The following is a 23,808-nucleotide window of genomic DNA, read 5'->3' as shown; positions in this document are numbered from 1 at the left end:
CCCCGAAAAGAAGGTTCGGGGTTGCTCTGTGCAAAAGTATTGCACATTTTGCACAGAGCAACCACAAACCTTCTTTTCCGGGGTCCCCTGCCAGCGATCTTGGCTCCTCCTCTTCTGTTTCTGCCCCCTTAGCAAGTGCTTGCTATGGGGGCAGATGTGTGTAATTGATCCTGAGCTGGGGTTTGCGTGTCCTATTGACAGCAGCAGGAGCCAAGGGTTCCCACTGCTCCAAGCCAAGTTTGTGAGAGTAGGGTGAGAGGAGAGAAGACCAGCAGACAGGCACAGTCCTGGACCACTTTTGGGTGGAACTCCGCTTTAAGCTGGATATGCATACTCCGTTTTTTTGTTCAACCAGTAGCTTAAATGAGTGGGGATCTTTGCCGTGCTATGGTATTCTGACAGGGGGACCCCTCACATCCACTATCAAAATACACTGATCAGTGCTTGCAGCCATTGGCTGCAAGTGCTTATTGAATTATGGTTTGCCAGTGAGATTGTGCAACAGAAGGTGGTCATTAGATGGGCTTCTGTTGAACAGAAAGCGGTACACGTCACGAAAGTCAGCTGGTTCCTGGTAATCCTTATTACTTGAAATATTCAGGGTTATTACTTGAAATATTCAGTGTTCCTGTTAAAAGATATGCAGGTAAACCCAACCAAGCCCAATACTTCAGTTTTTTGCAGTGCAGTTCATTTTCGCAAAATGCCAAGACAGAAGACACTACGTTCCACTTCAGGGTTGTAATTTTTTTTTATATTTTTCCACTTTGAGTGTACTTTTCCGTTAGGTCGCTCAGTTTTTATGCATAGTACTATAATATCAAATTTGGAGAAACTTATTTATTCTAACAGCTTCAAATTTTCAGTACGAGTCTTGCACTAGATAGGGTAAAAGGGAAAAACATGACACTTACCACATTTTCATCATCGCTGGGCACGCTATCGGTTTCACTCTCTAACAAAAGCAAAATGAATAAAAAAAATATTAGATTAAAATATAGTGTATCAAACTACAATACTGTCAATAAATATAAGCAACACTCAACATGAGTGTATTACCTTTACATCACAAGCATAGCCAGGAGGGGAAAGGGCTTTCAGTCACTGTGCAAGGATCATGGTTCTTGCAGGAAAGGAATATAGGTCTATTTGCTTAAATTTCTTGCAGAACAAAAATTTCACAACACAAACTTTTATTAAACACTGGCTCAAGTCCATGTGAACTTGTAGAACAAGTGTTGTTAAAGGGGTTGTAAACCCTTGAGGTTTTTCAAATTAAGGCAGTGGTCATCAACCCTGTGCTCAGTAAGATAACTGAAACACAGGTGATATCATTTGCTGCTCAGTGATTGCAGTATTCTAGTCTGCATCTCCCGAAGGTAATAGATACAATTTGGCCGGTTACTGGGCCCTAAAGACAGGGTTGATGACCACTGCATTAAGGTGAAAAACCTCCTGTGATGCAGCAGGCCCCCAGAGCCCCCCTTTTAGCTCCAGCCAATGTTTCGGTCCTGATTGGATAGATTTACAGCAGCAGGAGTCAATGGCTGCGCTGCTATCAATCCAATTACATGAGAGATGGGGGAGCGGGGATGAGTCCTGCTGTCTGTGTCAATGGATGCAGCAGCAGGACATGGGAGCACGCCCACATGAGTGCCCCGAGGGAGAGTAGCTCTCCAATGGTACACTCGAGAAGAAGATGAGACAGGAGTGCCACTGAAGGACCCCAGAAGGAGGAGCACCAGGGACACTCTGTGCAAGACCAACTGTACAGAGGAGGCAAGGTTTAATTTTTTTTTTAAATGAGCCTTTACATATCCTTTAACAAGTGTACGTAATAAAAGAAGAAGAAGATCTAAAATGGAAGTGCAGGCTTGTAATAAAACCAAAGAAATCAAATCATTGAGCATTTCAAGGGGACAACTTTGCTATAACATCAAGGCAAAATACAACACAAAACTATAGTGAAAATGTTTGGTGGCATAATATATATATAAAATATTGAAATATCTTATTAGTAAAATATATATATATATATCTTCAATAGAGGTTCTTGTATGCATCAGATTTGGACCACTTGAAGGGCCAACATGATACAATGATGAGGGTGAATGTGGACCACTTAAATTATTCTGAGGGCAATGAGAATCCTGATAGAGGATCTGTATATACGTTTCCTTTGGCAAACTACACCTTTCAAACTGCACTTTCAACAACACTATTCATTTTAAAGGAAAGGCTCATTGTGATTTTACTCAATATTACCTTTGGCAGCTAGGGAAATAATTAAAAAAAAATGAGCTGTAAGGCAACAGTAATCTTGTCTCACATTTGGGAGACCGTGGGGGTTATTTAGTAAAACTGAAGAGTGCAAAATCTGGTGAAGCTCTGCATGGAAACCGATCAGCTTCCAGGTTTTATTGTCAAAGCTGAACTTAGAACCTGACTGGCTACCATGCACAGCTGAACCAGTTTCTTAGTGCACCAGTTTTAGTAAATCTACACCATTGCTTCCAATCTGCATGACCTTTGGCTGATACAAACATAAATTCAAACCCAATTTAAACTGAAATGAGGATTAGCAGAGTGTACAACAGACTGCTTTATAGCTAAAAGTATACCATCCTTTACCTGCCAATGTTTTTGTTTTAAACCTACGTATAAACAATAAGTACATGAAGTAGAAATGAACACAGGAAAGTGCGCACAATGAATGCAAGCACGTTGCTTTTAAAGAAAAATCTATGTATTTTTCTAGTTTAAAATGACAAAGAAACTAACAATAGTCCAGTTACCATGGAGCCAAAGAAGAACCAAAGAAGAATTATTTGCTGAACATGTACATGCATTTTCAGCACTCCCAGTAAGCAAAATGAAGTCCTAGCTTTGGAAAGGTTTAGCTTTATTTTATCAAACTCCATTCTGTTACCCTCCTCACTGCATTTAGATGGCTCGGAAACTTAACCTTTGACACCGATTTATCAAACAGACTCATTTTATTACTTTCCTGTTTTTTTTTTCATTTTTCTCTTTGTTACCCATCATGCATGTGTGCATTAAGCTTGTTTACAGCTCTGTGCATCATTATGTAGCTTTTCATGCCTGTCAGTCATCAACCATGAAGTGTCGATCTTTTGTGGGTGTAGTTTCAGCATGCCTTTTATTCTTATAATAAATTGTGAACCCAACATTCACACGGCTAGCAAGGATTTGCACAGCTTAATAAGCAGTATATTGCTTAGTGTTGAGTAATTTTCCTGTTGTTGAGCTACCAAGAACAATAAAAGGTAAAACAAAAACAGAGAACTGCATATGCTTGTGCTGATTTAAAAACTAGTGTCTCTTCTTCATGGCACAAGGGTACAGAAAGCTAAACCATGTGCTCATAATTTAATTGTATACTGAAGAAAAACTAAATACCGTTAGGTAGATTCAAAGAGATTGGACTAACTTTAGGGCGGCCTAGCCTGTTTAGGCTACACCGCCGTAAATTAACTAGGCTAGTAGTGATTCTCAATCTACTTACCTGCTAATCTACGGCGGCGTAGCCTCAAACGAGCGGGCGTAAGGGCGCCTAATTCAAATTGGTTGGAGGGGGGCGTGTGGAAATGAGGCTTGACCTCACGTTTGACGTTTTTGCTACTGCGCATGCGCCGGGCGCCTACATTTCCCAGTGCGCATTGCGGCTAAGGACGCCGTACGGGCCTATTGATTTCGACGTGTACGTAAACGACGTAACTCCCGATTCGCGGACGACTTGCGCAAACAACGTAAAAAATTCGAACCTCGCGGCGGAAACGGCGGCCATACTTAACATTGGCTAGGCCACTAGAGCATAGCTCTAACTTTAGGCCGCCTAAGGCCTTACGGAAAAGACGTTAATCGACTGCGGCGGGCTCGCGTACGTTCGGGAATCGTCGTAAAAGCTCATTTACATAATCTACGCCGGCCGCAATGGAAGCGCCACCTAGCGGTCAGCCAAAACATTGCAATCTAAGATAGTGTATCTCTGTTAGAGAATACACTTAAACATAGGTCGTGCAGATTCAGAGTTAGGTCGGCTTATCTGTAGATAAGCCGGCCTAACTCTTTCTGAATCTACCTACAAGTACCTAATATCTGGCTCACTCTGCTATTAGTCTCTACATGTAGGCACTGGCTATATGGAGATTGAGATTAATATTAGATAGATAGATAGATAGATAGATAGATAGATAGATAGATAGATAGATAGATAGATAGATAGATAGATAGATATCGAAAGTATTCGGCCCCTTTGAACTTTGTGACCTTTTGCCACTGTCATGGACCTTGCCTTGCAGTGCTGGAATGTTTCTACTTGAAATCCTAATTCATGTATATCAGAAGATGGGACATTACTGACAGTTCATTGCAGGACATACTGGACACATTACAAGTGGTTTAGTTGTCCTGACTAGGTCAATAGACAATGACCCTTCAATGCTTAGCTCAGACTATTGAAATGCTAAGTGGACCCAGCTTGTGAAATACCTTTTATTGTGTTCTGCAGGTTAAGAGCGGGTGTCAGAGACGACCCGTCTCTAGGAGATAATTACCTCCACTAAATGACTTTTAGAGTGTGTGTTTGAAGATGTATGTGTTTACGCTAAAAGACTTTGTATTGTTCTAAAGGTCAGAAGCCTCCTGTCAGGAGCATTGAATTAGCATTCTATTGTCTAAAGGAATGTAACCTCTCAGAGGTAGTAATTAAGTAGACCGGGTTACATTGATTACCCCCTGGGGCTTCCGTCTCAATATACAAGTCTTTCTATCCAAGCTATTGGACCAATCCCTGTTGACTATTTCAAGTCCTCATTTGCATGGTCAAGGAGGACCTGAGTGAAGACTGCATATACTTTACAATTGACCAATAGGAAAGCAGTTGTTGGGGGTGGGATGTTCCAAATTCTGTATAAAAGTGTGCTGTGTACTTGAAAATAAAAAGAGTCCTGTTTGAACTTACATACAGCCTGCCTGGTGTTTGTTCTTAATGGGTCTGAACGGCACATAGCTGTAGTTTGGATCCCGGAACCTTGGATGACTGGACCATCAGACGTTGCAATCTGCAAGCTGATCCAATAGAAGCAGAGGAGTGTCGGGAGAGCAGAACCGGGCGAGAAAGGGTCTCGTCACAGCCACATTTCAGGCTTTAAACATAAAGATATAAAACTGTAATTTTTTTTGAAGAATCAACAAGTGGGACACAATCATGAAGTGGAACGAGATTTATTGGATATTTCAAACTTTTTTAACAAATAAAAAACTGAAAAATTGGGCGTGTAAAATTATTTAGCCCCCCTTAGGTTAATACTTTGCTGCGATTACAGCTATAAGTCGCTTAGGGTATGTCTCTATCAGTTTTGCACATCGAGAGACTGAAATTTTTGCCCATTCCTCCTTGCAAAACCGCTCGAGCTCAGTGAGGTTGGTTGGAGAGCGTTTGTGAACAGCAGTTTTCAGTTTTTCCACAGATTCCACAGATTCTTGATTGGATTCAGGTCTGGACTTTGACTTGGCCATTCTAACACCTGGATATGTTTATTTGTGAACCATTCCATTGTAGATTTTGCTTTATGTTTTGGATCATTGTCTTGTTGGAAGACAAATCTCCGTCCCAGTCTCAGGTCTTTTGCAGACTCAATCAGGTTTTCTTCCAGAATGGTCCTGTATTTGGCTCCATCCATCTTCCCATCAATTTTAACCATCTTCCCTGTCCCTGCTGAAGAAAAGCAGGCCCAAACCATGATGCTGCCACCACCATATTTGACGGTGGGGATGGTGTGTTCAGGGTGATGAGCTGTGTTGCTTTTACGCCAAACATAACGTTTATAGCTAAAAAGTTCGATTTTGGTTTCATCTGACCAGAGCACCTTCTTCCACATGTTTGGTGTGGTTTCCAGGTGGCTTGTGGCAAACTTTAAACGACACTTTTTATGGATATCTTTAAGAAATGGCTTTCTTCTTGCCACTCTTCCATAAAAGGCCAGATTTGTGCAGTATACGATTGATTGTTGTCCTATGGACAGGGTCTCCCACCTCAGTTGTAGATCTCGGCAGTTCATCCAGAGTGATCATGGGCCTCTTGGCTGCATCTCTGATCAGTCTTCTCCTTGTATGAGCTGAAAGTTTAGAGGGGCGGCCAGGTCTTTATAGATTTGCAGTGGTCTGATACTCCTTCCATTTCAATATTATCGCTTGCACAGTGCTCCTTGGGATGTTTAAAGCTTGTGAAATCTTTTTGTATCAAAATCCGGCTTTAAACTTCTCCACAACAGTATCTCGGACCTGCCTGGTGTGTTCCTTGTTCTTCATGATGCTCTCTGCACTTTAAACGGACCTCTGAGACTATCACAGTGCAGGTGCATTTATACAGAGACTTGATTACACACAGGTGGATTCTATTTATCATTAGTCATTTGGGTCAACATTGGATCATTCAGAGATCCTCACTGAACTTCTGGAGAGAGTTTGCTGCACTGAAAGTAAAGGGGCTGAAGAATTTTGCACGCCCAATTTTTCCGTTTTTTATTTGTTAAAAAAGTTTGAAATATCCAATAAATTTCGTTCTACTTCATGATTGTGTCCCACTTGTTGTTGCTTCTTCAAAAAAAAAATAGTTTTATATTTTTATGTTTGAAGCCTGAAATGTCGCAAAGTTCAAGGGGGCCGAATACTTTCGCAAGGCACTGTAAATTGTGGCCAAGTAGTACCCTGAAAAAGTCTACCTCCATAAATCCTGCACTTCATGACATTTGACTGTGCATGGGCACCTCTGTTCCAGTAGCATCATAGCTGCATGCACAATAGAACGAAAACTAGATAGCCGCACTCCAAATCACTTAAAAAAGTTGTCTTTATTTTTCAACTGTACACACAGTCACTGCAACCAACAAAACACAGTATGGCCGACGCGTTTCGCACTTAGTTAGTGCTTAGTCATGCCATGACTAAGCACTAACTGTAAGTGCGAAACGCGTCGGCCATACTGTGTTTTGTTGGTTGCAGTGACTGTGTGTACAGTTGAAAAATAAAGACAACTTTTTTAAGTGATTTGGAGTGCGGCTATCCAGTTTTCGTTCTTCTATTGTGTTATCATCAGCATTGCCAGCACCTTGGTGGTTCAACAGCCCTTGATTGCTCACGGGGCTCACCTGAAGCCGTGAGAAAATGTGTCTGTTAATCATAGCTGCATATCTGCAGTGTGAGATCATCTAAGCCATATGCAGCCCACTCCTACTTCTGATGACTGCTACTCTCATGTGATTTGAAGTGAGAACTGTATTTCAAGGATTACCTTATCTTCTGCTTTAACAATTCTCTAGATCTTGACCTATTCTACTTCTCCTGCAGCCTCTTGATAATTCCCCTCACAAATCAATTTATTACCAGTGATCAGAGCACAGGTCTTCAGAAAGAAAACCCATGTTCCTCTACCAAGATGGCTACCTCAAAACAAACACATAGCAAGGAATAAGGCATGGTAAAACAATTTCAGAGTGTGTACAGGTAATGCTGGTTACTAGTCCTGTATCTTTAGCTTGAAATTCTGGGGCACGGTAGCCAAAAGCACAGGCTCAATTTAATACATTTGTCATTACACGACTGTAAGGTAGTTACTCCTCAGCTATAGTGCTTAAACATGGTATGCAATGTTCCTTATTCACCATCTGTAAGGTCAGTCCTTGGGTCTAGATGTTGGAGTAGGAGAAGAGTACTAAGCGAAAACTTTTAGAGGACACTCTGATGCATACACATTCCTAACGGTGGTCAGCCCTTGGATCTAGTTGTTGTGGGAGTAAAAATAGTACTAACTGAGCAAAAACATTTAGAGGAAACCATAATGCCTACACATCTCTTTGTGTAATGGTGGTCAGTTCTTGGATTTAGTTGTTGTGGGAATAAGAGAAAAGAGTACAAACTGAGCAAAAACATTCAGAGGACACTGATGCATACACAACTTGACTTCACTACACATATGGAATGAAGTTTGATAAATTACCTTCAAGAATATACAAACTAGTAGCATTACTTCTTTGTAGAGAATGCGCAAGCCACCTATTAAATAATATTACCTAGCCTGTTAAGTGGCTGCTTGGGAGGTGACAAGTGCACTTCTTTAAGGAATTATACTGTACTCACTAACCTTCGTATGAAGAGACTGGGGAGATCTGCAGTGGATAATGCTGAGAGGGATATGGTGGCTGCTCATCACTTTCTGTCATTACTTCAACAACTTGACAAACATCAGGAGGGTTGGTGACAATCATTTCTTCCACCATGCTGTTGCTATATGCCGTTCCATCTGCAACATGGAAACACACAGATTACATATTACATTGTACAAGCCATAAGCACTGGTAGGCTTACCAACTAATACACGATGCATACATTATAATCTGGTTTATGTTTCTTAAAAATACAATAAAGAAGTTTACATAAAAAGAGCAGAACACCCCCCGGTCTCCTTTGTCCTTTTTCTTGATCTCCTGTACCACCATCTGCAGTCTCTGACCATCTCCTGTACAATGTCCCCAGTCTCTGACCATCTCCTGTACCATGTCCCCAGTCTCTGACCATCTCCTGTAGTATATCCCCAGTCTCTGACCATCTCCTGTACAATGTCCCCAGTCTCTGACCATCTCCTGTACAATGTCCCCAGTCTCTGACCATCTCCTGTACAATGTCCCCAGTCTCTGACCATCTCCTGTACAATGTCCCCAGTCTCTGACCATCTCCTGTACAATGTCCCCAGTCTCTGACCATCTCCTGTACAATGTCCCCAGTCTCTGACCATCTCCTGTACCATGTCCCCAGTCTCTGACCATCTCCTGTACCATGTCCCCAGTCTCTGACCATCTCCTGTAGCATATCCCCAGTCTCTGACCATCTCCTGTATTATGTCCCCAGTCTCTGACCGTCTCCTGTAATGTGTCTGCAGTCTCTGATAATCTCCTGTACCATGTCCCCAGTCTCTGATCATCTCCTGTACCACCGGCGCATAATGCACGTCACGAGTTGCCGAAAGAAGCCGGACTGCGAGTCGGCTCTATACGGCGCCTGCGCACCGACGTTCGGCTTCTTTCGGAAACTGGTGACGCGCATTATGCGCCGGTGGGAAGCTTTTGTCATCACGTCAATCACTTAGCCTGTGAATAGGAAAGCCCACTCCCGCGGGATTCACTACCCGAAAGCCGGGGGGTAAAATAGCGATAAAACGGTATGTACGGCAAAAAAAAAAAAAAAAAAAAAAGAAGATCATCATACTGTCAGTGTTAGAAGTCAGCTCAATGTAATGTTAGAATTTTTTTTAGGGTGAACCCCCGCTTTAAAGCAAAACATAGGTACAATTGCAAACTGTGTTGGTTTCTTTCTGATATGGAATTAAAGGGGTTGTAAAGGTTCGTTTCTTATTTTCTAAATAGGTTACTTTAAGCTAGTGCATTGTTGGTTCACTTACCTTTTCCTTCAATTTCCCTTCTAAATGTTTTTTTTTCTTTGTTTTCTTTGTCTGAATTTCTCACTTCCTGTTCCTCCTCAGTAAGGTGTTCAGTAAGCTGTTCTAAATGACTTTCCACCGCTCGGATGATGGTGGAAAGCTTACTGAGGAGAAACAGGAAGTGAGAAATTCAAACAAAGAAAAAAAACATTTATAAGGGAAATCGAAGGAAAAGGTAAGTGAACCAACAATGCACTAGCTTAAAGGAACCTTGTAACGGTCACCACCGTTTACGACCTTCCATCACATCCACGACAGCTTATCGACACTCCACAATCAGGCAAACGAACGAGACCCATAAGAATTCCCCCCAGAAACGAGACACACAGCTCTTGTTTGAGGTTTAAAACAGGGAATGAATCTTTATTTTCTGCACATGGTAACACATTCCTCTTCAAAATACATCCCTCCCACCCTTGGGAAACAGGGTAGGTTAAATTGTCCAATGACAATGGTGATACAGGTCGGGTGTGTTCAAACTTCTCCTTCAGTAAACAGTCTTAGCAGGGGGGGGGGGGGGTTGCTGGAGTGATTCCCCCCCTTTCCTCACAGCAAGACGCTTTAACATCCCATAATAGGTATGCAGACTGCCTACCAAGCTCCAATCCACATAGCAGACTTAATTACCACAATAGACAATGGAATGCAATCACACCCCACCCCTTTCATCACAGCAAGCTTACTAGTATACATCAGCCAACACACAATATATATACAATATCTGACCGCATTAAATGTGACTAGCACAGACCATAGTGGGGTGACTAGCACAGACCATAGACCTTGTGCCCCTAAAGTGACTCCCGTTACATGGCTCCCCCCTTGTGGAACACTCTGGCAGACCCGGCTTGATCCTTTTCGGGTCAACTTGGGGATGTCCGGAACTAGGAGGCCGGGATAACGTCTGTTTGCCGGGATAACCCATCAGCATTGCCATTTGGCTTACCAGGTCTGTAGCTGATGGTGAAGGTGAATAATGGAATTCAGTTCAGGAAAAGTCACTTGCTTTGCTCTCTCAATGGCTCCCAAAACCTGTTGCTGATGCTCTTGGGACAGATACGGCACCACCTGCGCGCAAATCCCATTTAATCTTTTGACAATTTCAGCCTGTTTGTGCATTTCAATGTTCAAGCCACGGGACATCTCATAATACATGACATAGTGTCGTTGCATCTCTGATTTCTCACTGGCCAACTTGTCACATTCCCATTTTAGACTGTGATATTGTCCCGGATCTACAGTACATGTTGGGGAAGGTAGTCTTACCCGGGTCTCAGCAGCAAGCAAGTTGGTTCCAGCAACGCGGGTCTGGGCACAGGTAGTCACTGTGTGGGCTTCAGCGGGGCACATCGGGGCGTACGCAGAAACAAGGGGGGCCAAATCATTCCCCAGTAGTACATCTGCTGGCAAATCCTTCATCACCCCCACATTCACATGTCCCGAACCAACCCCCCAATCCAGGTGAACCCGGGCAACGGGTAGCCGGAAGACGGTGCCTCCCGCTACTCTTACGGCTACAGTGTCTCCGGTGTGCTGGCTCTCTGGGATGAGTTTCTTCTGTAGCAGGGTCATCGTGGCCCCCAGAATCGCGTAGTCCATTGGCTACCTTTCCATTGACCCAGACAGTCTGCCTGTGTTGCTGCCTGTTGTCCTGGTTAGCTGCTTGTATCGGATCTGCCTCGTGCAGAACGCCCCAATGTTCTTCCTCCTCAACGCAGTGGGCCGCAGGCATGGATGTGCGGGGGTTCCCCCTTTCTGGCTGTCTCCATGACTGTGACTGCCTGGGTGGATTCAATAGACAGTCTAGCTTTCTGTGTCCTAGCTGTTTACACCCAAAACACCTGATGGACTGTGAGTTGTCCTGGGAGTTGAACCTAGGCTTCTGAGGATAAGTGGCCGCTGGAGGTGGTGTTGTAGGACGGTCCGACTGGGGTTTGTAGGCAATAGCCGGCAGGGGTGCCGCTGATCGATAATCCACCCGAGCTGTGGTCTTGACCACAGAGTTGTCCAGTTTGCGGGCATCTGTGTATTCGTCCGCCAGGCGAGCTGCTTCAGACAGGGAGAAAGGGTTTCTGTCCCGGACCCATTCTCTGACTTCCCGGGACAGTTTGTCAAAGAAGTGCTCCAGCAGGAACACCTGCAGCACCTCTTCCCCGGATTCTGCTTGGCATCCATCGACCCAGTGGGATGCTGTGCGGTGTAGGCGGCATGCCCACTCGGTATATGAGTCTCCAGTCTGCTTGCTCGTCTCTCGGAACCGCCTCGGTATGCCTCCGGTGTGACGGCATACCTGGCCAAAAGTGCTTCTTTAACCAGTCCATAGTTCATAATATCCTTGTCTGGGATGGCCCTGAACGCTTCACTGGCCCGGCCGGACAATTTCCCAGACAAAATGGTAACCCATTCCTCTGTGGGCACCCGGTGTAGGGCACATTGCCGTTCAAAATCAGCAAGGTACCCATCAATCTCCCCTTCAGTTTCAATGAAGTTCTTAAAAGCAGCAAAATGTATCTTTCTCCTTTCAGCTGGTGCTGCTGTGACTTCTGCTGCTGCGGAACCTCTTTGCCGTAGCCAATTTGCATCCACAGCAGCTATAACCCGGTCTATGATCTCCGGTGGAGGGTTAGGACCATAGTGTGCCAGTCTTAGTTTGACAGCCCGATCAAAGCTTGCCTCCTCCGGGGTCCTGTCTGTTACGCTGGGCCTTTCCGTTATGTTGGGTCTTTCCGCTCCATCCATTTGGACAAGTTCTGTGATCATGTCCATCTTTTTACGGTTGCTGGCCGGTCTGCCCCGGCTCTCCAGTAAGTCCTTGAGGGTGGAGCGCTTCAGCCGTGCATACTGAGACTCCATTGTCCTGTGTCCTTGTAGCTGTCCTTTAAGCGATGGAATTATCCCACTGCTGCCACCACTGTAACGGTCACCACCGTTTACGACCTTCCATCACATCCACGACAGCTTATCGACACTCCACAATCAGGCAAACGAACGAGACCCATAAGAATTCCCCCCAGAAACGAGACACACAGCTCTTGTTTGAGGTTTAAAACAGGGAATGAATCTTTATTTTCTGCACATGGTAACACATTCCTCTTCAAAATACATCCCTCCCACCCTTGGGAAACAGGGTAGGTTAAATTGTCCAATGACAATGGTGATACAGGTCGGGTGTGTTCAAACTTCTCCTTCAGTAAACAGTCTTAGCAGGGGGGGGGGGGTTGCTGGAGTGATTCCCCCCCTTTCCTCACAGCAAGACGCTTTAACATCCCATAATAGGTATGCAGACTGCCTACCAAGCTCCAATCCACATAGCAGACTTAATTACCACAATAGACAATGGAATGCAATCACACCCCACCCCTTTCATCACAGCAAGCTTACTAGTATACATCAGCCAACACACAATATATATACAATATCTGACCGCATTAAATGTGACTAGCACAGACCATAGTGGGGTGACTAGCACAGACCATAGACCTTGTGCCCCTAAAGTGACTCCCGTTACAAACCTATTTAGAAAATAAAAGACGAACCATTACAACCCCTTTAAGCAAGCGTAATTGCAAAGTTGCCACCATCTAAGAGATTTGGCATGTAAATAGGACACTGCCGACTCCAAACACACAAAGCCACAGAAACAAACATCAATGGTCCTTGGACACCAAGTTTTTAGGCAGTTGTCAGATGTATAGCGTGTTTGTATTGTTATTTTTAAATTTTTCCTTCTACACACAAACCGTTGCCTTCAGGTTTCTTCAGGGGTGTCTTGGCAAATGCCTGCAAATTGCCCAAAAATGTCTTGCTTTTAGTTACACAAAGCCACCGATTTTTATTGTGCACCCTTACAACCACCGATGTCCTAACAACCAATGATGTCATCAGTTGATAAGGATGTCGGGAGCACCTGCACAGCCTGGTTTGGACCTCCTCTGCCCCTCTTCGTCAGCTCTGGGGTCACATTAGCTGAATGAGGGACAGAAACAATGCAATGCGTATCAGTGTGCGAAGGTGTGTTTGCTTTTGGAAAAATAAATTGCCTCTAATGTAAGGTGTCCTACCTGTGTGAATGTTGCTACTGTCACGTCACTCGTGGCCAGGTGACAAGTGCACCCTGTTGGGGTCAGGGATGCACCACAGGGAAGTGAACCCTATAGCCGACTACTGCTAGCAGAGAGGAAGCGTAACCCAAGAACACCCAGGGCGCGGAGTCCAAGACCCAGTTTTGTATTCACCAGAGCCTCTGATGGTGAGGATGGCCTTGGCCGCAACTGGATCCAGGTCGCGACCCCCAAGATTCCCTAGGTCACACTCCGCAGGGAGAGAGGGGAAGCAGCCAGCAGGACAAACAGTGGTGATGGGTAGGCCGAGGTCAGGGCAACAGGCAGACAAGGATAACCGTGGGACAGGCAAATGGTCAGGGGCACAGGAAAACAGCAGAAGTCAGGAACAAGCCAAAAACGGTACACGGAAAGATGATCGTAGCACACTGCAAACAGGAACTTAGCAAACTACACTGTTGAACAGCACTGCAGACCTGTAGAGCAACGGTTAATATAGACTTCCTGGGATGGCCTGGGTGGGGCCATACAGGAACAGGAAGTGATAAAAAGGGAACCAGAACAGGGTCAGGCCTCTAATGCAATCAATCATGGGCGGGCGGTTTCCCTACTTGGCCGGACTCGTTTTCATCGGTCCCAGCACCAGTCACCCAGGTCAGGGATTTGGGTATCATCTTGGACGAGAGATTAACGCTACGACCACAAGTAAACCAGGTGGTGAGTTCTTGTCACTTCCACTTGAAACTCCTGAGGTCGACTTTTCGCTTCATTGAAGAATCGCACAAGATCTCTATGGTTAATGCCATTATCGGAAGTCGATTAGATTACTGTAACGCTTTGTACCTGGGTTTACCTAATAACATCATGCACAAACTACAGCTTATTCAGAATGCCGCTGCAAGGCTACTCACGGGTGTTGGTCGTCGTGACCACATCACGCCATCGCTGAGAGCCCTGCATTGGCTACCCGTGAAGGAACGGGTTCTGTTTAAGACTGGTTTGCATGGTGCACAGGGCTACCCATGGCAAGGGGCCAGTGTACATGCAGGAAAAATTCACCAAGTATGTGCCCAACCGTACCTTAAGAAAAATGGGGGTAGTGGCGCTACAAAGCAGTGACACGTTTGTGGAAAAAGTCCGCTGTACAGGTTGTAAGTCCTTGTTAATAAGTCCTTGTTGTAATAGAAGATAAACAATAAAATATAAAAAAAAAAAAAAACCTGGGGATGATGAGTGGTGAGGAGGGGAGCGGAGAGAGGACACTGTTCTATGAGAAGCTGATTGTCCCAAACGCTGTTCCGGGGCAAGCCTTCCAAAAGTAGGGGAGACCAGAGCAAAGACTCCAACATGTGCAAAAAAAGAAAGGAACAGAGGGCGCCTCCTGGTTAAGCGTCATAAAGCTTTAATATTACATAGATTACAGTGTAGACTTACATATAAAATAATAGAATCCAATGTGAAGATTCAAGCGATGGGTCCTGAGGGGGATGTGACGTCTAACCGAGCCAGTTCTTGAGCCGATCGTGCTCCCGGGTGAACCTCCTATGTCGGACCGTCATGTAGCGAGGAGAACCAGCTGGTACGGAGGACTAGTTGGAAACGAGGCCAGGAGCGCAGCGTGAGCCGTGGTGACGTCACTATAATGCAACGACGTTTCGAAGCAGGCGCTTGCCAGTGACTAAGCGCGCTCCTTTCTCAAGCATCCCCCTCAGGACCCATCGCTTGAATCTTCACATTGGATTCTATTATTTTATATGTAAGTCTACACTGTAATCTATGTAATATTAAAGCTTTATGACGCTTAACCAGGAGGCGCCCTCTGTTCCTTTCTTTTTTTGCAACCGTACCTTAAGGTCGGCTAATTCGGAAACTTTGGTGATCCCTAAATTTTGAAAGAAAAAATGCGGAGGCACGATGAGTGCAGTCCAGGGAGCACAGTTTTGGAACTTTTTGGAAGTTTTCTAAAATTAAGGCTTGAGAATGATCTTTTTAAGTTCAGGAAGCTTCTAAAAACTGAGCTTTTCAGTTAAGCCTATGGAATTACATAGGTTTTTATAGTTCTTTGATCTGCTAACCATTTAAAATTTTGATCTGTTCCGCTGCCTGTGTGTTTTTTAGGTTGTTGCTCTATTGTTGTTCTCGGCGCATCGAGGCCTACGGGTAACTGACTGCGTTTTGTACCATTTTGTACTTTTAAGAATTTTTATAAATAAATAAATAAATAAATAAATAAATAATGAGCAGATGGAAACACAGGTAAGCTGCCAGGCTATTGCATATCCATGACATAATGTAAAAATATTGGTTTAGTTTATTACATTTTAGAATGGAGTGCCTCGAGATATGCATAACTTTAAAATGTGCCTTGACTTTAAAAACAAAAAGTGAGAAACACTGAATTGGGGGGGATAGAGCCAAGATTTCTGCTGCACTGCTGCAAATAATACCTGGCACTGTAACTCATCTCTTGTGTGGGCTAGTATATTAGCATGTCTGTAAATCCAATGTAAACCAGGGATTTCCTTTCACTTCCCGTTATGGCTCTGAGGTGAAGGGAAATCTCCCCAATGGGACAATTGACAAGGGCTATAACCCTCCCTCTAACTCTATCCAAAATTAAAACAATTTTGCCTTTAGTTATACTTTAAACTAAAAGTTTAAAGCATAACTGAAATCACACTTTTTTTTATCTTTGTAATGTCCTGATGTACAGTACCTTATCATTTTTAACCGAATATCACTTAAAAAAAAAATGCCCTACCACGCCAGTGCTGGCAGAGATGGGAAAAGACCACATCCCTTATCACAAGTGTTCTTCTGTAGACCTGAAGTGCTATGGAAGAGAGTGCGTTTTTTGGCCAGATCTATAAGATTACAGAGCGCACTGATCCCTGTTGGGAAATTTGAGGTTTTTATGCATATGGGATTTCCATCTCGATGTGTCCATCTGTGATCTGGAGTCATATATAAAGATGACAGTCCAGAGAGGATCATACAACAGCACTTTGATACCTTCCAGTAAACCTGAGGGTCGATTGTGACAGCGAGCTGCTTTCCTATGAGATTAAGCACTGTGTTTTTGATTGCCACTGTGGATTTATAGATGTTTCATGGACTATACTTTTTGGATGGATGTTTTGTATATTTTTTGGTATGATATACTATTCACATGTTTATAGCTGCACGGGTTTAAGCAGGCGTTCCTTTGCTATTGACTAGATAAGACTGTAAACATTTAGATTGTTAGTACAAAGTCCATCTGTGTTGGCACCTTTGATTTTTATTCTTGTCTGTGTCCCTGCTTGGAAGATCCCCTCTCTATATTTGTTCGGATGAGGATTATAACAAAGGAGGGGCAATTACATAAAATACAAAATGCTAAAATTGTCACAAACCAGTAGGGAAGGAGTAAGCTTCCATCGGTAACACCTATATCTATATCAAAAGGTCTAAAAGGGGATCGCCCATATTTTGGAGAGAAGATCTACTAAAACATAAACAGCAAAAAAAAGGAACTAGTATGGGCATGAACTTTTACCTACTCTAGTCCAAAACTTATGACAAAAAAACAATATGACATTTACAGAAATAGGTGCAAAAGACTTCCTTCTTACACAAGGAAACTCATGCTAATTGTGTTGTGTTGTCAATACTGTACAGCCCATTTTGCTGGACTGCAAGAAAGACTACGTAAAGCCTTCAAAACATGCAAGAGAATCCAAAAATGTAGATACAGAGTTTCCATTGTGTGATCAGAAAACTTAAATGAGAGGTGGACAGGAACAGAAAAATAAATGACTCATTTTCAAATTATTGAAGTTAAAATTTCCCCCAATGTTACTTCTGTCTGTATAGACCAAACTAATCAGTACTCAAAAAGCAGTCAGAAATTCCACTCATGTATTGATAAAATGCAGCAACAACGTTTGAGGGCCAAATGCAGCGTCATGATACTTCTTGTGCAGCACTCGAACCCCAGAGGTCAATAGTGGGAACAGGGAAAAGGGATTGCAATAGCAGTAATCTCCTATAACATGTTCCTAGTCTATGTCCGTGTCCCGCAGCATGTCTGCAGCCTGCAACCACATCTGTAGCATTATTCACAGTCTATGACCACCTCCTGTAGAATGTCCACAAACATATTATAGCATTACACATACTGAACATTAAAGCGGAGTTCCACCCAAAAATGTAACTTCCACTAAGTATTGGTGACCCCCTGACATGCCACATTTGGCATGTCATTTTTTGGGGGGGGAGCGGGTACCCTGTTTTTACAGGCACCCAGCTCCCACCTTCTCTTCTGGCACCACAAGGAAGATCACCTCTCCCCCTCACAAGTCCCAGAAGATTGCCCGGTCATTTACAGCGTGCAGCGCGGCTCACGCATGTGCGTGCCTGGCTGGGAAGCCACAGTCAGGGAGGGAGAGAGAAGGGGGCTTTGTGCACCTGCATCGCTGGACCGTGAGACAGTGAGTGTCTGATTATTAAAAGTTAGCAGCTACACTTTTTGTAGCTGCAGAATTTTAAATGGGTGGAACTCCGCTTTAAACGTGGCCCTTTGGGATGTAAGGGGCTGCAGTTGAGGCCCATCTATCTCGCTAATCTAAAGCAAGGTTATAATATAAAGAAAGAAACAATGTGCTTTAACATACCATGAGTTGGCCACATCTTTTACCTGTGGACACTTACGCCGCGTACACACGGTCGTTTTTTGTCTTGTAAAAAAAACATTGTTTTTTATCATGAAAAAAAACAACGTTTTTCAAACTTCATTTTTAAAAACGACGTTGCCCACACACCATCGTTTTCTGAAAATGCTCTTGCAAAGCGCGGTTACGTACAACACGTACGACGGCACTCTGTTCCATTCAAGCTCGCGTCATAACTTGCTTCTGAGCATGCGCAAATTTAAAAACGTTGTTTTAAACATCGTTTTAGCCCACACACGATCATGTTTTATGACACAAAAAAAACGACATTTTAAAAAACATAAAAAATTGAAGCATGTTCGAATTTTTTTTTGGTCGTTTTTTTAGATAACAAAAAACGATGTGAAGCCCACACACGATCATTTAAATTACGTTTTTAAAAACGTTGTTTTATTTCATCACAAAAAAACGACCGTGTGTACGCGGCATTACAAGTAAACCACCAAGTGAAGGAAGGATAAAGAGGGCATCCTAAGCTACAACTTCCATATTCTTGCAGGTAAATAAATTCTTAATAGGCAGGATGCCTCAAAGTGCAAAGACACATTTAAACATGCAGTGAACTACCTCTAGCTTCATAAGGATACGGCAGTTTAAACACTCACCTACAATATTTACAGTGCTATCAACTTCTGGTCTTAATGTCGAACATATCAATGCATATTGTGGATGAAAAGTATATGCTCCATTCATCAAAGGCAACGCTCTCTGGCCAATATCCTCCTGTACAAAACACAAAGGATTAAATAAGTCTATCCAAGCATTTTTTTTTTATTATTTCTTCTACCAATGTGACCTTTGCATTAGAGATAATTAATAAAGATGGACAGCACATTAAAAATAAAAATGTGGTTTCCTACTTGTAAAAATGGCCCCTTTACAATTAATTTGAAAAAATTATGCTCATGCGGTACATCACAGCTTTTTTCCCCATTATCAAATACACAGCTTTAGTGCTTTTTAAACCTCCTTACTAGTCAAATTGAAACTGAAAATTTTATCACAAGATTCTCATAGTTCCCCGCCCCTAAAGTGTGTTTTTAACATTTTGTGGTTCTTTTTTTAAATACTTTGAAATAAATTTGTACACGTCACCACAACAAAGATTAGTACACATGTTTTTTTTTGCTTCAAACATTTACATATGAAGCATTATTGAAAGACCAATTTCAAAGAAAGACAGATGGAGGAAAGTTCAGCACTTCTGTCAGGTTTTATTGCTGCCCGAGTCCCTAATGGGGACATTTCACCTCAATTCCCTTTCAAGACAGGCAAATCTCTACAGAGATTCACAACAAAAAGTATGTTTTTCCTGTCACAATGACAACTATGCTACCCCCATCCTGGATCCATCCTGTTGTGCCTGTGACCCCCAGTGGGGTCACAGGCACAAATAAACTCTTTGTTACGCTCTAATTTGTTGGCTAAAGTTAGGCTCAAATGATCTGGTATGGCGTGTCTTAACCGAATCATGTAAAGCAGGGATCATTTGTGCTTAGTAACAAAAAATGTAAGTGGAATTCCAGGCTATTATCAACTATGCTTAAACATGCTCTCACCACCCCTCTAAATCCTATACAAACTACCCTTTAAAAGAAAGATGCTTACACTTACCCATTCTCAGGGCACTCTGATTGGGTAACGTGATCGTTTCCCAGTGGCAGTTTCAGGGAAGAGGAGAAACAGCCGACAATGGATGCCCCATAGGAAGTCTATGTGTGGCGTCACTGGCCAGAAATTTCAGCCATTGTTGGTGATCTCTCCTCTCCCCTTGTAAGAAAAATTGCATATTTCATATTCCTTATTATTGTTGGCCTGACAAATATCTAATAAAGCCTCTAATATCTTGGTTATTCTGGTTAAATGACTATATGGACAAGCCGCCACACCATTCTCCATTCAGGAATGTGCCATTGTGTGATCTCTCTTTGCATAAGTCAAAAACAACCCCAAAAACAAATATGACTGGGATGCAAGACCCCTAAAGCCAACCACTAGGGAGATCAGGTGACTGGGCTGGAGTGCTCCAATTATAGGTAATTATAAGCATCTTCCATTCACAGGGTAGTTCATATCCCATTTAGAAGGGAGGGTGGGATCAGGTTTAAACATAGTTAGTAGTAGCCTGGTATTCCACTTTAACCACCCTGACGGTATGATGTCAGATTTTTTGCGTCTCAAAGCGGTACATTGTTTTGCATATAAATTTGGCCTTTTCATATTATAGGCCTGTAATTCTTAGAAATAACACTTAAATCTGTCCAAACAAGAGTCTAGTAGACATCCCGGTTATGATAAATTTGAAGCAGAAAAATCATAAAACATAATAAATAACTATAAAAAAATAATAATAATATAATAATAATAATAATAATAATAAAATTAATTTCCCCACGATTCACTATAGCTCAATTCTGCAAGTGTTCCACTTTATTATCACTGTTTTCTAGCTGTCTAAAACCACTTTTTGACGTAAAAGGGACACTTTTTGGTTGCTATGGACAATCTCAAGTTTCCAGGCAGAAAAAAAACTGTATATACACACATACATACACACACACACACACACACACACAATATAAAACGGCATGCAGGGCATTGGACAAAGCACTAGGAAAAGAAATGGATGTGAAATTATTTCATACAGTAATGTAATCTGTAAGATTACAGTGTACTGTATGTGTTATGAATTTTGTACTTTTTGAATTTGCTACCAGGCTCCGCCGCAATGCTCGCAGGGAACAGAGCCTGGCACATAGGAGGCATCAGGCGGAAGACACAGCCCACAGACACAGTGGAGGGACATCGCAGGATCCTGGTGACAAGGTAAGTTACCTGGACCAGGATCCTGAGATGCAATCCCAAGTGTGGCTTGGGGGTTACCGCTAATGGTACTGAAATGTAACCCCGAGCCACACTCGGGAATACCGCCAGGGAGGTTAAATAGTGTTTTCAGTTTGTAGTGCTCAGAATTTAGTTCCACTTTATGTTATTGCAGGCAGTATGAGATAAAAATCCAAACCTTCTCTTGTTTTATTTTTTCTTCTTTTGCTCTTTTTCCTGAAAGGGAAAGCAAAACAGAAATGAGTTTAGATATTAGGAAGCATAACCTGTATCAGAACAGTCTGCTAATCTGCATGCAGGGCAGTCTTATTTTCTAAGCTAGCAACCTCAAACTAGATTTCATTAGGTAATTATTTGTGTCCATGTCAGACTAAGTAATTTCCATAAGAAGTGTTACACAATAAGTCTTTCTCCATCTGTCCTGCACATATATTGTAGTGAATACACTGGTGTAATACACTGTAAATATGAGTACATATGCAAATAAAGATCTTTACTGGCCATAGTTATGTTAAAGTCCTTACAAACATTAGATAACAGTCTCCCATTCTGGCTGTTAGTTGTGTTAAGAGGTTATAAAAGCCTGGCAGGTCGGTATTGTTCTCCTCCGACGTAATCCAATGCGGGGACTACCTGCAGTAGGTGTATTGCACTTTTTTCCTAAACAATCTACAAAGGGATTCTTTCTTATGAAACTTAAAGGGGGTTGTAAAGGAATTTTTTTTTTTTCATAATAAGCATCCTTTACCTGCAGACATTCCTCTTTTCACTTCCTCATTGTTTTGTTTTTGCTCAGAAGTTGCTCTATTTCTTCTCTGTTCTGTTCACTTCCTGCTTGTCTGATTGTTACTCACCACCGTGAAGGGAGGATTTACTGTGGTGGTCAGTGACGTGCTCACCCCCTCCTGGGAACTACATCTTTGCGGCAGGGCGCTCTCTACGTGTTAGAGACTTCAAGGAGGTGTGAATTACTGGGCGTGCCGCAATTCATACTGGGAAATGTAGTTCTTACATGAACGAGCGCCGCAAACCAGGAAGTGAATGAGAGAACAGAAACTAGAACGCCAGAGGTGATATAGATGAAGAAATTTAATGGGTATTTACTTGTTTTTTAACAGAATCATTACACTATTCTGTCAGTCTACCTTGCAGACATTAATTTTAGGCAAATATTTTTTTTTCCTTTACAACTCCTTTAAGGAATCCTATTTATAGACAAAGCTGAGCCAAGATAACAATTTGTTACCAAGTGAAGTAATGCTATGGGTGCCAGCTCCAATCTAACACACTTGCCTGTTGGATCATTCATAGTAATATACGGAGAATCGAGTATGGCAGAGTGACAATCCTAAATAAGATTTTCCCAGACAAATTCTTTAAAACAGAGCCTGTCCACCCAAAACAGAGCATTCCATGTGATTGTAGGGAAAACACAAAATTCACATATGGTAGTAGGAAATGAAAGTGAGGATTGTGAAACTCACTGAGCTAATAAGTAATAAGAGAAGTTATAACAAAAAAACAAAACAAAACAGCAAGCATATAAGGTTGTTGCGATGCTATAAAACTATGCCTGAAAATGCTCTGAATGCTGATCCTGCCATTCAAATGCTGTGCTGCAATGATTGATAAGCAAAAAAGTGACTAGATTTCCCATACTGCGCATTCAAGTTATGCCATGGGGATTTCTTTACAAGTGTGCAAGGGCTTTGTTAAAAGCTGGTAAGACCAGAGTCAGCCCTTACATCTAAAACAAGAACCAAATGAGTCAAAATGAATGATCATACGCAGGCTAACTTGAAAGATGTTCTTTAACTAATACACATTGTGGCAAACTTGAAAGAGGACCTATAAACAATACTTATTCAGGAAACCTGCTGAGTTCAGATATGCAACCGTAAAGTACGATGTACATATTTTAATCATTTGTGCTAATGTTTACATGCATAAGTGCAAAGGTACTCTATTGCGCACAAGAGCTTACTTTGTCATAGCAAACAGTAGGGCGCAAGGCGGCAGAAGTTGCCTGTATCCTAGTAACAGAGGATGCTAGGCAGTAGGGTTGTCCCGATACCACTTTTTTTAAGACCGAGTACAAGTACCGTTACTTTTTTTTCCCCAAGTACTCGCCGATACAGATTACCGATACTTTTTTTTGTGTCAGTATTTTTATTTTATTTTACAATTTAACATTTTTCACTATTTTTTTTTTTACAATGCTTTCTTGGGGGGGGGGGGAATGGATGTGTCAGTGTGTTTTTTTAATATGTATTATTTTTTTTACAATTAATTATTTTTATTATTTATTGCATTTTTCTTTCTTAGCCCTGTTGCGGGGCTTTGGTGAGATATCAGGGGTCATAACAGACCCTGATATCTCACCTTTGAAAAAGAGAGAGGGACTAAGGACACAGATTCCCCAGTCTTTTTCTCAGCTGCACTAAAAATGAATGGACAGGAGACAGAGGCTCCTATCCATTCATAACACAGTTTACGATGCTCAGTCATATGAATTGACAGAGTCAGTGATCACCGACTGTTCATTCGGAAAAGGTAGGAGCCAGGATTAGCGGCTCCTACCACCGCTCTCCATCCTGACAGAGGGGGTGGAGGAGGACATGGAGGGGGACACAGAGCACGGAGGGGGGAAGCAGCAGCACAGAGGGGGACATGG

At 42.6% G+C, this 23,808-nt stretch overlaps 1 protein-coding gene across 1 annotated transcript in view; it reads right to left on the bottom strand.

Annotated features, from left to right (window-relative positions):
• The window catches only part of LOC120921393 (interferon regulatory factor 2-like), a 46,924-nt gene that overhangs the window by 4,735 nt on the left and 18,381 nt on the right, over positions 1 to 23,808 (bottom strand). The window contains 4 exon segments of the mRNA XM_040333985.1: positions 915 to 955; positions 8,165 to 8,323; positions 18,896 to 19,013; positions 21,313 to 21,350. Coding sequence (XP_040189919.1) covers positions 915 to 955; positions 8,165 to 8,323; positions 18,896 to 19,013; positions 21,313 to 21,350 — 356 coding nt within the window.

This window comes from Rana temporaria, chromosome 1, assembly GCF_905171775.1.
Source record: "Rana temporaria chromosome 1, aRanTem1.1, whole genome shotgun sequence".
Classification (NCBI taxonomy): domain Eukaryota; kingdom Metazoa; phylum Chordata; class Amphibia; order Anura; family Ranidae; genus Rana; species Rana temporaria.
This window is presented reverse-complemented; position numbering and strand designations above follow the sequence as displayed.